This window comes from Xiphophorus hellerii, chromosome 22 (assembly GCF_003331165.1).
Source record: "Xiphophorus hellerii strain 12219 chromosome 22, Xiphophorus_hellerii-4.1, whole genome shotgun sequence".
Lineage (NCBI taxonomy): Eukaryota > Metazoa > Chordata > Actinopteri > Cyprinodontiformes > Poeciliidae > Xiphophorus > Xiphophorus hellerii.
Genome location: NC_045693.1, coordinates 20307732 through 20322128, shown reverse-complemented (window position 1 = coordinate 20322128; position 14397 = coordinate 20307732). Strand labels below are relative to the sequence as shown.

General features: G+C 41.2%; 2 protein-coding genes across 6 annotated transcripts; one reads left to right on the top strand and one right to left on the bottom strand.

Annotated features, from left to right (window-relative positions):
* Positions 1 to 1647: 1647 nt before the first annotated feature.
* dnajc9 (DnaJ (Hsp40) homolog, subfamily C, member 9) lies at positions 1648 to 4072 on the top strand. The gene is made up of 5 exons (XM_032553084.1): positions 1648 to 2005; positions 2213 to 2353; positions 3241 to 3495; positions 3604 to 3690; positions 3780 to 4072. Exons 1-5 carry the CDS (start codon positions 1832 to 1834, stop codon positions 3888 to 3890), a joined length of 768 nt encoding a protein of 255 aa, XP_032408975.1. The 5' UTR covers positions 1648 to 1831; the 3' UTR covers positions 3891 to 4072.
* fam149b1 (family with sequence similarity 149 member B1) lies at positions 4070 to 14238 on the bottom strand. 5 transcript variants are annotated; one of them, XM_032553077.1, is made up of 17 exons: positions 13715 to 14238; positions 12558 to 12674; positions 11568 to 11712; positions 10858 to 11006; positions 10613 to 10756; positions 9691 to 9834; positions 9404 to 9585; positions 8870 to 9012; positions 7993 to 8031; positions 7666 to 7734; positions 7147 to 7259; positions 6806 to 7030; positions 6348 to 6471; positions 5918 to 6043; positions 5701 to 5782; positions 4976 to 5113; positions 4070 to 4858 (listed from the first exon to the last, which is right to left on the bottom strand). In XM_032553077.1, the coding sequence occupies exons 1-17, from the start codon at positions 13840 to 13842 to the stop codon at positions 4788 to 4790; spliced, it is 2139 nt and encodes a 712-aa protein (XP_032408968.1). In that variant the 5' UTR covers positions 13843 to 14238; the 3' UTR covers positions 4070 to 4787. The 5 variants fall into 5 exon arrangements, with proteins under 5 accessions (XP_032408968.1, XP_032408967.1, XP_032408970.1 ...); XM_032553076.1 differs by having other exon boundaries at positions 4070 to 4861; positions 13715 to 14235; XM_032553079.1 differs by lacking the exon at positions 7666 to 7734 and having other exon boundaries at positions 4070 to 4861; positions 13715 to 14234.
* Positions 14239 to 14397: the final 159 nt, after the last annotated feature.

Below are 14397 nucleotides of genomic sequence, written 5' to 3'. Positions count from 1 at the left end.
TCAGGAAGAAAACGCAAGCTATCACATGCTGCCGAGAGGAGATTGGTCAGGATGGTCAAGAGTCAACCAAGAATCACCAAAAAGCAGGTCTGCAAGGATTTGGAAGCTGATGGAACACAGGTGTCAGTCTCCACAGTCAAGCGTGTTTTACATCGCCATGGACTGAGAGGCTGCCGTGCAAGAAAGAAGCCCTTGCTACAGAAAAGGCACCTTAAGACTCGGCTGAAGTTTGCTGCTGATCACATGGACAAAGATAAAACCTTCTGGAGGAAAGTTCTGTGGTCAGACGAAACAAAAATTGAGCTGTTTGGCCACAACACCCAGCAATATGTTTGGAGGAGAAAAGCTGAGGCCTTTAATCCCAGGAACACCATGCATACTATCAAGCATGGTGGTGGTAGTATTATGCTCTGGGGCTGTTTTGCTGCCAGTGGAACTGGTTCTTTGCAGAAAGTAAATGGGATAATGAAGAAGGAGGATTACCTCCAAATTCTGCAGGAAAACTTAAAACCATCAGCCCGAAGGTTGGGTCTTGGGCGCAGTTGGGTGTTCCAACAGGACAATGACCCAAAACACACATCAAAAGTGGTAAAGGAATGGCTAAACCAGGCTAGAATTAAGGTTTTAGAATGGCCTTCCCAAAGTCCTGACTTAAACCCCATTGAGAACATGTGGACAGTGCTAAAGAAACAGGTTCATGCAAGAAAACCATCACATTTAGCTGAACTGCACCAATTCTGTCAAGAAGAGTGGTCAAACATTCGACCTGAAGCTTGCCAGGAGCTTGTGGATGGCTACCAAAAGTGCCTAGTTGCCGTGAAAATGGCCAAGGGACATGCAACCAAATACTAATGTTGCTGTATGTATATTTTTGACCCAGCAGATTTGGTGACATTTTCAGCAGACCCATAATAAATTTATGAAAGAACCAAACTTTATGACTGTTTTTTGTGACAAACAGGTATGTGTTCCGATCACTCTATCACAGAAAAATAAGAGTTGTAGAACTTATTGGAAACTCAAGACAGCCATGACATTATGTTTTTTACAAGTGTATGTAAACTTTTGATCACAACTGTATTTATTGTTTTCTGGATTTCTTAATAACGTTCTTCCAATATGCAAAATGTACTTTTTTCTAAACTTTTTGTTTTAATATTTTACATTTGTGGTGTCAAAAAGAAACAAAGGTCTTTCAGCATGTTGTAACAACATGACAGGAATTCATATATAGATGCTGTGGGACAAGTTTCTCTTCCAAAAAACATTGGAAGCTCTGATGGAATCATGAAGCCATTTAATAGCAAAAGATTAAAAATCTGCTGGACTCTATTAGCAAACCTGAAATGGGTTATGTCTTGGTCAGGATAAAGAAATGAGGGGTAACTCTAGATTTTGTTCTTCATTTTTTTTCTTTACATTGTTTGAATCTCAGAGATTATTAGATTTATTTCGTATATCATTCTATTTTTTTTTTCCATATTTTACTAATTATACATTTCTTTACATAGCAGTTTAATTAGTCCATAAAGTGTAATAATGGAGAGCCGAGGAAGGGTGAAACAAAAACAAATGCTACGTAAAAAAAAAAGGCAGGCTCTGAGTACAACCAATGAAAGAACGCGTACAGTGTTACGTAAGCGCGTCTCTGCACGTACGGATGTAAAGGATAGGCCAGCGCGCCAAACTGACGTTAGCGCCTTAGGACCCGCAGAATACTGAGCAATTATTCAAGTATTGGCGTCAAATAATCGATTTAGATCGTGTGGACACTGTGCCAACTAGACTCTGTACCAACTTACCCGGTTAAACCAGAACTCGTTCTTCTACGATGGGTTTGCTCGAGCGGTGTCGGGAGCTGTTCAACACCTCCAACCTGTACGAGGTTCTGGGTACAAACAAAGAGGCGAGTGAGGCAGACATCCGAAAGAATTACTACAAAGTGTCGCTGAAGGTCCATCCAGATAGAGCTCCAGACGACCCGCAAGCCACAGAGAAGTTTCAGGTCAGCTTTCAAAACTGGCAAACTGGGAACCAGCATAGCTAACTGAAGCTAACTTAAATTTGCGATAACTTCTGTAAAACCCTAACGTTAGCTGTCTTAAAAAACACATTTATTGCATGTTTTCCGTCAGTGCGGCGGCACCGACACGTTTAAGAATCGAGTTTCAATGCTTCACGGTTACATTTTAGTGTAAAAATTTACCCGTAGGTGCTGGGGAAGCTTTATGCGGTGCTGAGCGACAAGGAGCAGAGGGCCGTGTATGATGAGCAGGGCTTGGTGGATGAAGAGTCGGACGTCCTCAGTCAGGACCGCTGCTGGGAAGAATACTGGAGACTGCTCTTCCCCAAGGTACGGAAGTACAACAGTGGCCACGTCCCAAAATACGGCACATTCACAGAAACAACCGCTGGACATTTATCAAAGCTGTTTTAATACTGATATGTGTATTTATTAACCTCAAACATTGAGTGCATAAACTGCTGATAGATTATTAGCTTACTTTTATCATTCATAGACACCAATATCATAATTTCTGTTATTATGATGGATTAAAGTGTTGTTTTTTAATGTTTCAGTAACCATAACAAACATTTTGAATAATACTGAAAGGCTAGAAGTAGTTGTCACTCTATTTTTTCTACTAGAAATATTCATATATGCCCACTAATATTTGGATAAATCGCAGTAATCAATTTGCAGGACAAGCACACATTTTATTGCATCAAATGTGTGTGCAATAACATTTGCACACACAAATGTTATTTGTGTGTGCAAATGTTATTTGTGTGTGTGCAAATGTTATTTGTGTGTGCAAATGTTATTTGCGTTATTTTAAGGAGCGTTATTTTTCTTTTGTTGTGGGTAAAACAACTTTATTTTAAATTTAGGTTTGTAGTTTTTTGGGGAAATCTTCAAACAGTTCCTGCCACAGTCGACACCAAAAATAGAAACAAATCTTAGTTATATTTGTAAGAATATAACTTGCAAATATAAGTTATATTTTGCTTATGCTTTGTTTGCTCCTGATTAAGAAAAAAAAAACTGGAGTCAAAATTAGGCTTGAGTTCATACATTTCCTAAAGAATCTGTATATGAACATAACTTTTAGGAATCTGATGAATTTTCACATTGCAATGTTTCCTCCATCTGGTTACACGAGTAGAGTATTTACTCAATCCTCCTCCAAGACTTGTACAACTATGCTACCTGTTATGGTGAGCCGTCTCCTCTCCTAGATCACAGTGCAGGACATCCTCGAATTTGAGAAGAAGTACAAGGGATCCGACGAAGAGCGGGAGGACGTGATCCGGCTGTACGTGCAGCACGAGGGGGACATGGATGCCATCACGGCGTCGGCTCTCTGCAGCTCTCAGGAGGACGAGCCCAGGCTGTGCCGCATCATCCAGGCTGCCATCAAGAGCGGAGAAGTGGAGGCCTTCCGAGCTTTTACGAAGGAGAGTCAGGCGAAGAAGAGGGCTCGGAGAAAGAGGGTGAGAACTGAAACGTTTCCTGTTCTTGTGTAACAAATGCACATGCAGAGGTAAACTTCTATTGTCTTTCCATTTCGCTAACGGCGTTGGTTGTAACTGATCTTTCAGGCTGACCGGGAGCGAGAAGAAGCCGAGGAAATGCAGAAAGAAATGGGGCTCGGTGAGGATGAGGAGAGCCTTGTCATGATGCTAAAGGTATTGCGTCCCTACGTGCATCTATCTACAAAAAATGCGATGGGTTCTGCTCGGTTGGCCTGACTTTAATCTCTTCCACATTTTTGCAGAAAAACCAGCAGTCCAGAGAGAGGAATTTCAACAGTTTGATGTCAGGTCTGGAAGCAAAGTACTCGCAAAAAGGCACGAAACCACAAAAACGAAAAAAAGCCAAAAAATAAATCTTGGAGGGGGGGAAAAGAAAAGAAAGTTTTTTATGTTGTTATTCCAGTTCAGACAAAAGCAGAAATGTTTTAAGGATAACTGATTGCAAAACTGTTTCAGCCTACACAAACATGTAAATCCTCTTATTTCTTGTAATATGTTGTAAAAGTTCTATTAATAAATGCATGCGTTTACATAATTTATACACTTTATTTTTTATTACAAAACAGATAATAGCATTGAGGGGCAGAAAAAAAAAAAGGTTGTCGCTTTGTCTCCCTTGTGAGGAATAAGTAAAGAAACTATTTGTGCACTAACCCTGATGTTACTCGTCAAAGTACGACCAGTTGGCTTTGCTCAAAGAGCAAGTAAATTATATTAAGTACACCACTTTTTTCAGACCATGAATAAATTCCTTTTGTTATTTACAAATAATCTGTATACTATAATATTCCTACATTGTAGGATAATTCCGGCAAAAGCACCTTGATTATGGAGAGCCATTGAGACGGCGTTGTTTTTATGTGGGACGGTTGGATTTTTATACAGTACAAAGCTCCCTGACATCAGAGAGGGGAGGAAAAGGTGCTTTTTTATGTCCTATGAGCAGATATGGTTTATAGGTTTCCCTGCATAGTCATTTACAGCAACACGGAGGAGGCCATTTTATACAGCATATTCCCGTAAATAGTCATTCTCATCAAACTTTCACTGCCACACATATGACCTATACTGTACAAAGACTTTTTATGTTTGGCAGGCCCACAAGGTGATTTCTGAAATACAAAAAAAAAAAAAAAGGCCTTAAAAAAATTTAATTAACACAAACAAACTACTTTGAAATAAGACGGAGGGCAGAGATGATGCAGGTAAAGATGGATAGCAGGGAGGCTGTTGAGATCAAGGGGGGGAAACTACAAGCCAGGCCTGCTGGATCTGGATGAGATGCCACCGCGGGTGAAGGAGCGAGGCGGAACGGGAGCAGCTGCTGGAAAATGGAGGAACAGCCGACGATAAACCTGAGCTGTTTTTGCTGCTCATAAATGTAATGTTTCACACAGAAGACGACCTAACTTGAGTTCAGCCGAGTTACTTTACTGACCTGCGACAGGGCTCTGTGGTTCGGGCTCTTCTTCGTCTTTGATGGGCGAGGGCCCCAGCAGGTAGTGAGGATATGAGTCCAAGAAAGATGAGCTGCTGATGCCAAGACTGACACCGGTCACGCCGATTCCCAGAGAGTCTGAAGGAAAACATTCAAATTAATGTGGAAGTCATTAAACACAGCCCTAATAGAAAGTAAAGCTATTAAAAACACTCTAGTGTGAAGTGAGTTTCCAACTAACTGAGACACCCCAGTAATTACAGATTTCTTTCAGAATACAATTCAGAAGTAGAGAGTGAATTTTTGTTCATTTGGTGATTGTGGCACATAGCCAGCCCAAACCTAGATTTCAGACTCAGAAAATTACCATAAAGACAATTAAAATTTGATACAGAAATTGTAGTTTTTGGAAGAGTGGTCACTTAATAGGACAGTAAATCTCAAAAGTAATTTTTTAAAGAAGCTAGCTGCTCACACAGGGTTGTACAGAAACATATTAACTGAAGGTTGAGTGGAAGGAAAAAGTGTGTAGATGCAAGAAGAAAAGGAATGACCACATTCATGCAGGATCGACTAGCCCTGACCGCAGCCGCAGTTCAACCATGAGATACGTGATTTAAAATGAGTTGAACTGCTCGGTGTAATGGAGCATAAGAGACTATGAGCAACTAAAGTAGACCATGTGTTTAGTCTTCTTCCAGGTTTTGAACAACTGGGTTTCTGACCTGTGCCTACAGAGGCTCTTCCTGGCCGACCCTGCCCGATGTTGTCCAGCACGGTGAAGGAACTCCGGTATGGAGTGTCTGACTGAAAGACAAAATCAGAGGTTCATCACAACAGTCTTCAATTGGAACATGCAAATAACACATTAAAGGCTGCAGTAAAATATAGAAGTGATGTTTCAGTCTTTGAGGAATTCAAATAAATAAATAAGTCTCTCACCCTGTATGTGTGTGTCGTGTTGGGACGAGAGAAGATGTCTAGTATGTGGTGACGATCCCTTGGTATGGAACTTTGAGCTTCATCATGTATGGCGCTGTGGGCGCGGCTGGAAGGGCCTTTCTGACGCTGCAGGGATTAAAATATCGAACACATATCATCATGGGGCAAAATTAACAGCTATGTAGTAATGTCCTAAGCTTTAAGCACTTCACAGAGCACCGCTTAATCCATAAGCACTTTGAAATGTCTTGCTGCTGAAATGTGCTATACAAATAAAATTTGATTGATTGATTGATTAGAGTTTAATGTTATGAAGTGACAAAATGTGAAAACGTTTAGGAGGCTTGAATATTTTTGCACAGCTCCACACAGTGTATGACATGTCGGGGATGAATAACACCAGCCATATTTGTGGTGCTGACATCTGTACCTGTGTGAGTTTTGACAGCAGCCCTGGATGGGACGACTCGGTGTCTCCGGTTCCGATGGGGGGCAGGGGAGTGTTTCGGCTCAGGGCCACCAGCGGAGATGTTAATCGGTCACTGGCTGTGGTTCTGTTTTAGAGAGGTGGACCACGTTCAGATTTTTTGAAAAGTTCAATTGTTTCCAGCTAAAAGAATGACAGCTGCGGTTCTGTGACGCTGACATTTTATAAACGGTCAGAGTTGACTTTTAGGCTCAAACATATCCTAATTCTCTTGCTAAGGATTTAATTGCTTCGGCTGGAAAATTAGATCAAAATTTGTCTCATCCAAAGTTCGGCTCATTTTTACGGGCTAAGATAGCTCACAGGCATGACTCCGAGTGACATTTGTTTACATGAAAAAAATAAACACAACAAAAAAGGGGCAGGGTGTTCAGTAGGGTTACTGCAATGCTTCAACTCACAGTCGTGTCCCACGGATAACCTCGTCCAGGTATCCTCCTGTCCCGGCCTGACTCAAACTCGGAACAAGGGGCAGCAAGTTTCGAGGAGGAGGGTTTCTGCGGCGTGCTGACTGCAGTTGGCGGGACAAAGAGGAAGAGCTCTGCTCCAGGGCTCTGCGAGGACGAGGTCTGCTGGAAGGGATGGCGCTAGAGACTGTCCTGTAGGACGGGCGCTCCTCCGGATCCCTGTGTTTGAACAGAGAGACGCACGGTTGATCGACTGCTCTAAACCAGAAATGAAACGCGTTCGAGACTCTTCTACTGCAAAATGGGATTCTGCGAAGGGTGAAATGTCTTCTTACTGGCTTCTCTCCAGCACAGCCAGGTTTCTCTGCTGCAGCGGGATGCTTTGAATCACGATGAGGTCGTTCAGGTTGTGCTGCGTTGCCGCTGCCCCTGCAGGTGTCCTGCCAGCCTGAGCATAGGAAAAACAGGACTGAGCGGAGACAACAAGACAGGCGGAACCTGCAAAATTTTGAGAAGCCTGGTTTAAGGACAGAGACGATGAAGCGGGATACAAAATAAAGGGAGGAATCCCTGGAGAATCCCAGTTAGTTACTTCCAAATACAGCCATCATGCAGCGAAGACACCAAACGGATAATTTCAGTAAACTTTCAAAAAGATTGAAAAAGAAAAACATCAAAATTAAAAAAAGCTGTGCATCTCACAAATGTGTTGAAGATGATTAAAGAGATGAACAGCGGGGATGCTTTGGTGTTAATCAACAGGCACAAGCACAGATATTCAGGATAATGAGCTTCTACAGATGGTGTGCACACATCCCACTACTGCTCTGGCTTGAAGCAGGAGAGTTACATACAGCTGAAGGCCTTTTCTGCTTTTTGGATTTCCATCTGGACTTGTGCTTTGAGCCCCTTGACTTTGTGTTCTTTAGAAAAGAAAGGATCGAAGGAGGGAGGATTGGCATGTTTGAAGAAAGAAAGCAGATATGGAGAAAGTGGAGAAGAAACAACGGAGAAAGTAGAGTAATACAAAGTTAAGAAGGCAAAATATACAAAAACAGCAAGTCCAAAACTACATTAGAATAAAGGGAATGAAACAGACTGACTGAGAAAGTGAAGAGTAACAGGCAGGAATGAAAACTCTGGGGAATACAAGACGTCCCGACTGAAAACGCTTTACTTACTGCCTCAAGTACAGACCTCTCCGAACTGATTGGCACCCCCTGCCGTAAAGACGTTCAGATAGTCTTAAAATAAATCCATCTTTTGTGGTAGGATCATAAGCTGATGTAGAATATTTTCAAAAAATCTAACCTGTATTTTAGCTATATTTTATTCAGTAGTGAGTAAAACTCCAATTTAGTAAATAATCACCACTGGCTCAATATATGGTACAACACTTTGTTCAACCCCCCTTTTGCAAAAGGACAACACTTTATGAGTTGCTTTGGAGATAAGCCATTGGTGAACCATTTAGCCATTTCTTTTGGATTGCTATATTACTTAGAGACTCAATGAGCATTCATTTTCAGCTTTCTGGCAGAGGTTTTAATTTTTCTGATGTTTCAAAGAGCTAATAATAAAGTTCCCAGGGCCTGTGGAGGAGAAACAGGACCACCATCACAGATCTTCTACCCTACTTAACAGTAGGCAAGTATCCAAACCCTCACCCTTTGTTTCACACCGGACCCACATGGAGTGTTTGTGGCTTCAGCTGCATACATCTTAAAGGAATTACTAATGGTGTTAATAAGAGCAGTAAAGATCATTTAGTTAAAAACAACTTTCTTTTAACAGAATATATTTTCTCCCTCCAAATAATAAAAAATCTAAATCAAATCATAAATAAATGAATAAAAGTGATGATGTGCTGCTTAAATAAAACAAAGCTTTTAGTCTCCTTTATCAGGGGTCCAATAGGGGTTTTTGCCAGGTTGTCGATGTCAAATTGTTTTCATTGAAGTAGACTGAAAAAAAGTCAGAATTGGTTTTCTGATCAACTCAGACTGACATTTATGAAATAAGCAGCCTCTCATGTCTAGACCTTCTTAAACCACTGACCTGGAGCTGCTGTCCAGACATGAGCGGTGGCACTCGGCTCTGACCGAGTTTTGGAAGCGCGGCGGGCAGCAAGGAGAGCAGCATGAAAGGATTCAGAGCGTCTGGCAGCACAGGGCTCAGGCTCCCAGATAGTGTTTCGTCATCTGCCAAAAACATATCAACATTAATATTCATAAACATATAAATGGGGCTTCAACACATGTTACTTTTAAAAATTCCCTAGTTTTCCACACTCAACTTTGCAACTTTGTCATATGAAAGTAGTAAATACAAAAGTTCCCCATATTCCTCAAATTTATGGCAGATATTTTTGAAAAACATAAAAAACTGGAAGGAAGGAAAGAGAGGAATAACACAAGGAAGGTTACAAGGAAGGAAGAATAGTTCTGGAAACAGAAATATTCTCCCATACACTCAGGTTCTTCTTCCATACATATCCTGAGATGACTGCAATCAAATTCCATTATTTTTTTAAATAACCCTGTATGCGTAAAAGTTCAACTTTATCATAAAAGTAGAAACGTTTAGCATTACGGGAGGTGCAGCACTCCCAGTGACGTTGAACCAGCTCTTTCATCCAACCAACCAGCTCCCGCCAGACGTCATCAAACAGCAGGTCGAGAACAGCCTGCCGGTGGCAGCGGTACGGTGAGACCGGGGGCAGGCAGTGATGCCTCCGAACAGACTCCGGGTATTCCTCATGACACTCCTCATTCCTTTTGGAGAAAGAAAATACTCGTTTTACTGTTCTGCAAAGGAAATAACACTTGCACAGGAGAACTTCTTGGGATTTGTGTAATTTATGAATGTGGACAACTCACAAGTCCCGGCTATCGAAAGCCAGATATTCCTCCATCACACCCTCCACTTCAATCACTCTCGGCTGGTCGTAGCTGCTAGGCTCGCTGTTAGGAGGGTCATCAAACTCTTTGATCAGTGCAGCTTTCCTGCCCTGAATATTCAATCTATTTTTTTCCCAAAAAAGAAAACATTATTCTAATTATTTTTGCAGGATTCTCAATACGGGCATAAAAACATTGAAGAAAGCAAATTAGTCTTAAAACACATCTTGAGATGCAGAAAAGAGCTAATGCAAACACACTTAATCTTACCAAGTGTTTTCGGTCTAGTTTCCACAGCAACTATTTTAGTACACTTGAATTGCTGACTTAAAACTAGCTCATATTTCTTGCTGAAAAGTTACTTATAAGTTACTTTTTTCCTATTTCAAATGTACCAACATGCTTGCACTAAAAACTAGACAAAAATACTTGGTAAGATTCGGGGTTGATGCAGTGCATCATGCATATGCACATGCAACTTGATCTGATCACCCCAACCCAGTTTATAAGCGTTCTAGTGAGATAGTGTCACAGCCTTGTGCACACTACTCTGGAGTCTGATCTGTATATTTTAAATATCCAACATGACATTGGCCCAAATACTTAATTAACAAGGCAGAGTATGTAGGTCACAGAGCTAGAGTCAGTCCAGACATATTTATAACAGCTTTAAAATAACAAATTGGCAGAGAAACCTCGTCAACCTTGTCTCGGCAAATCTATTTAGCCGTAAATAGTGAATAAAGATTGAATGAGCTTATGAAGAAGACTTAACATTTTCGATTCGCTAAAAAGAACCCGATGTGACCACCAGCAAAAGAAAACTACCTCTGAGATGATAAAGTGCCTGAAATTCTTCAATCAGTCAGTAAACCAGTAGGTCTGTGTTTTCAAAACTTACTCTGCAGCCCCTTTCTCTTTGCCTTGGCTGTTCACAGTAGTTTTTCCGTCTGTTGACGGGCTGCTGGCACGACTGACTGTCCCTGGAGTGGCGTACCACTGGAAGCCCTCGTCGGTGGGACACAAAAGCTGAGTCCCCAGGATCCTGAGGGACACACAAACACACACACAGAAAGAAAATGAAAAAATAAACTTTAAAAACAAAACAAAAGCTACGAGCTGAAGGATAAACAACAGATAAGTTACCGAAGATGTGGAAAGCGTGTGGTCCACTGCTGGCATTCGTCCTGCAGCCCCTGGAGTATCCCCCCCCCACAGCCTCTCCCTTCATACAGCTCCTTGTCGATCTCATCAAACATCTGCTGCACCTGCCGCGACGCCGCCTTGTCAAACTCCTGCGGGACGCAGAAACAAAAACACAGTCGGCGAAGATATTTATCCCTCTGCTCTGGTATGCTAAATCTACTGTTGAAAGCTGCTGCTTTGCATTCTGGTCCCATCTGCAAGGATTCTGCAGAGTTTATTAAGAAAATAAGCTCTTATGGATTGTCGCAGGTGGAGCAATCATTTGAAATTAAAATATAGAGGGCCATAGGAAGAAAAAGAGTAGAGCTGCGAGTTATTATTTTTCTTAAACGCATTAAGAGTTGAAAATAGGTTTAATGTAGAAAGAACAGGAAAGCAAAGCAACGAGAATGAGGTCTCGCATACAAATTAGCCATCTGGTATATTACATGGACACTGTTTCTGTTTCCCACACATTTTCCAAAAGGTGATAAATGCTGGTAAGACTTAATTAAAGTGTGGCAGCATGCTTGCGTAGAAACAGAACAAACTGTAGAGAAGGCATTCAACACAAAAAAAGGAACGTCTTTTACAACTCACAGGGTCGGAGGGAGGTTGGGGGTGGGTTTAATTTCATGCCAAGATTTCTTTCTGAAGAAGAGCAGACTTACATCATAGCCCCAAGAGAAAACGGAGCTCCTTTCTGTGGAGATGCCGGTTCCTGTGGAGCTGTGAATACCGGACCAGGACTGGCTGGGTGATACTGAGATAACGGTTGGGCAGTCGGAGTGGTCCGAGGCGGCAGACGTCTGCAAGCTGAATGGAAAACACAGTAATCTTTTATTTTAACCAGCCAAAGTCAAGACTTAAATCCAACCGAGACGCTATGAAAATTGATTTTTTTATGGATGCTCTCTAACTAATCTGATGGAGGTCGAATTACTTTGACTTTTTGAGTCTCTAAATGTGCAAAGCTGGTAAAGCCATGCCCATAAGACTTCTATGTTTAGTTGTAAAAAGTGCCATTAACCTTCAACTTCTCCGCTCTGTAAGTCTATCAAACACAATCCTAGTGAAACGCATTGAAGTTTGAGGATGAAATGTGAAATACTCTAACACCAACACTCAAGAAGTATAAATACTAAGCAAGGCACTGAATCTCCTGTAAGAAATGTGCATAGGGTACAAAATCTATGATAATGCTCAAAGACTTTTTTATGCCAAACCTATTTATTTTTCTATGTTTCACATGAATAAACAAAACTGGTCTAATAATATAAATTTAAATGCCAAATAAATCTCTGTAATTGGGGCTACGGAAATATAATTAGTAGTGACTGGTGATAGAATCAAAGTGGAAATAAGGAGCAAATGTCAACTTAATAGAATATTCTAACAGCCTGCCTAATTATTCATCCTTTTGACTGCACATCTGAAGGAGGCAATGTGATATTAATTAATCCGCTGCTTCTGGGTGTCACATGGCGAGAACTCGGAGAATCGGCTGTCTGCTCAAGACGGTGTACAGTTACAAAATATCCAGAGTGTCTGTGTTTGCGTACTTAGTGCAAACGCTTGTTCTGTGCCTTGGTCTTGCTCTGGACGTGCAAAGGTTTGAACATTAAAGGGGGGGGAACTCAAGGCTGCAGGCACTTGGTCACCTGTTGTGTGCAGAGACGGCGTCCTGCAGGTCATGGAGGTAATGCGGAGAGGTTTTGTTATCGTCTGCTTCTTCAGGGAGAGGGTGGTGATCGAGACTGCTACGAGACAAACCACGACTGCACAGAAGGGACATTGAGAAATGATCAGCAACGTGGCATTTGAGGATGAAACCTGACAGCTTGTCTTCATGATGACATAAGAGAGATGCTGTGTTTCTCTTCTACTGAAACAACATAAATTCATGAAAAAAGGTGGGAAAAGGAGGACTGAAACAATACCATCTCCCTGGGAACTAATAAAACTTGTAAATGACATTAAACACCTCCACTATGAAAGTAAAAGCTCAAAAGCTATTGTATAATTTTACTTAGCTTAAGCTTTCACACCACTTTAGATAGTACTACAAACTACTTGTACCAAGAATGTGGTGCATAAAAACTGATTACCATTACTGAAGTACACAAAAGTTTTAAAAGGTTAACAAAAAACATATTTCTTCATACCTTCTCTGTGGTTTAGTCCTTTATAATAAGATACATGAAAAAAAGAGCCAGACTAACCAAAGTTACTTAAACTATGAAGCAGAGAGAACAGCATTGCATCGCCTCCTCCTGCTGCTGCACATTATGTCAGCTGAATGAAAGAAGACTATAAAAATAAGAGAAGTGTGACTATTTGGAAATATTTCCAGTGTGATAAATAAAAATTAATGGAGCCTCAGCTATTTGCATTTAGCAGCTAATATCAGCTTCCTATGGTTGTGTAAAAACATCACATTTTATCTCATTATTTTTACTGATAATCCATATACTGGATTATCCTTACAGTAGTAGGAACAACTGTCGCATCTCTGTTTTAAAGAAACCACTTGGATCATGTTAAATACTTTCTTCTTTAACACATACTTTGAAAGGGTGATACTTCACTCAAGGTTATCATACCATTAGAATCTCATACTGGCCTGTACCTATAGCAGGCAATCAAAGCATAATCTTCTCGTCTACCACTAAAACTGACACTGGTGACTAAGCAAATGGCTACATGATGATAATTAAACTGATAACAAATAGACAATGATTAAAGTGGAGCAATTTATATAAAGATCTCAATATAGTTTACAGAGCACAGTGGGGGGAAAAAACAGTTTGGTACTCACATCTCAAGTTTATGCGATACTGGTCTCCTGTTGTACCGTGAAATCATCCTCTTTTCTCTCTGGTTCAAGGGCTCCAGACCACGTCTCTCATTCCCGCCTCCTCTCGCTCGACTCTCTGCAAACAGCATAGAGGGAGCTCCAACATCTCCTCCAGTCGCCCTGTAGGTACCCACCAGGTAAAAGCCTGGATCTGGAATATTGGACGGGGCTGCGGCTAACGCTGGAGGGGGAGGCTACGCTTGAAAATGAGCTAACTAGCGTTGCATGAAAGGCGACACAAGCGCACTATAAGAGAAAGGTGGTGCCGCAGCACTTGTATAATTTGACCCATCGTCGGTTTAGTCTGGCTACACCAAATAGATGTCGAATGTGGTCAAATATTTACCTGTCTGTCTTTCTTAGAGTCTAAACTATTTGAGGATTTGCGATGCTAACTAGCACCAACGACGACAACAATAGCACGGCTGTCATGGAGACGCGACTTCACAGCTGCACGGTTACCTGGGAAATGTATTTCTGCTCTGGGAAAAATAATTCGTGTCATGTGCGTAATAAAATAAGTATTTTTGCTAGACTTGTTTTGGGGAAAAATATAGACTCATGGAGAAAAAATTTACTGAAAGGAAAAAAACGCATACAATTCTTTAAAAAACAGCAACAATATTACAACGTACGTTTAGTAA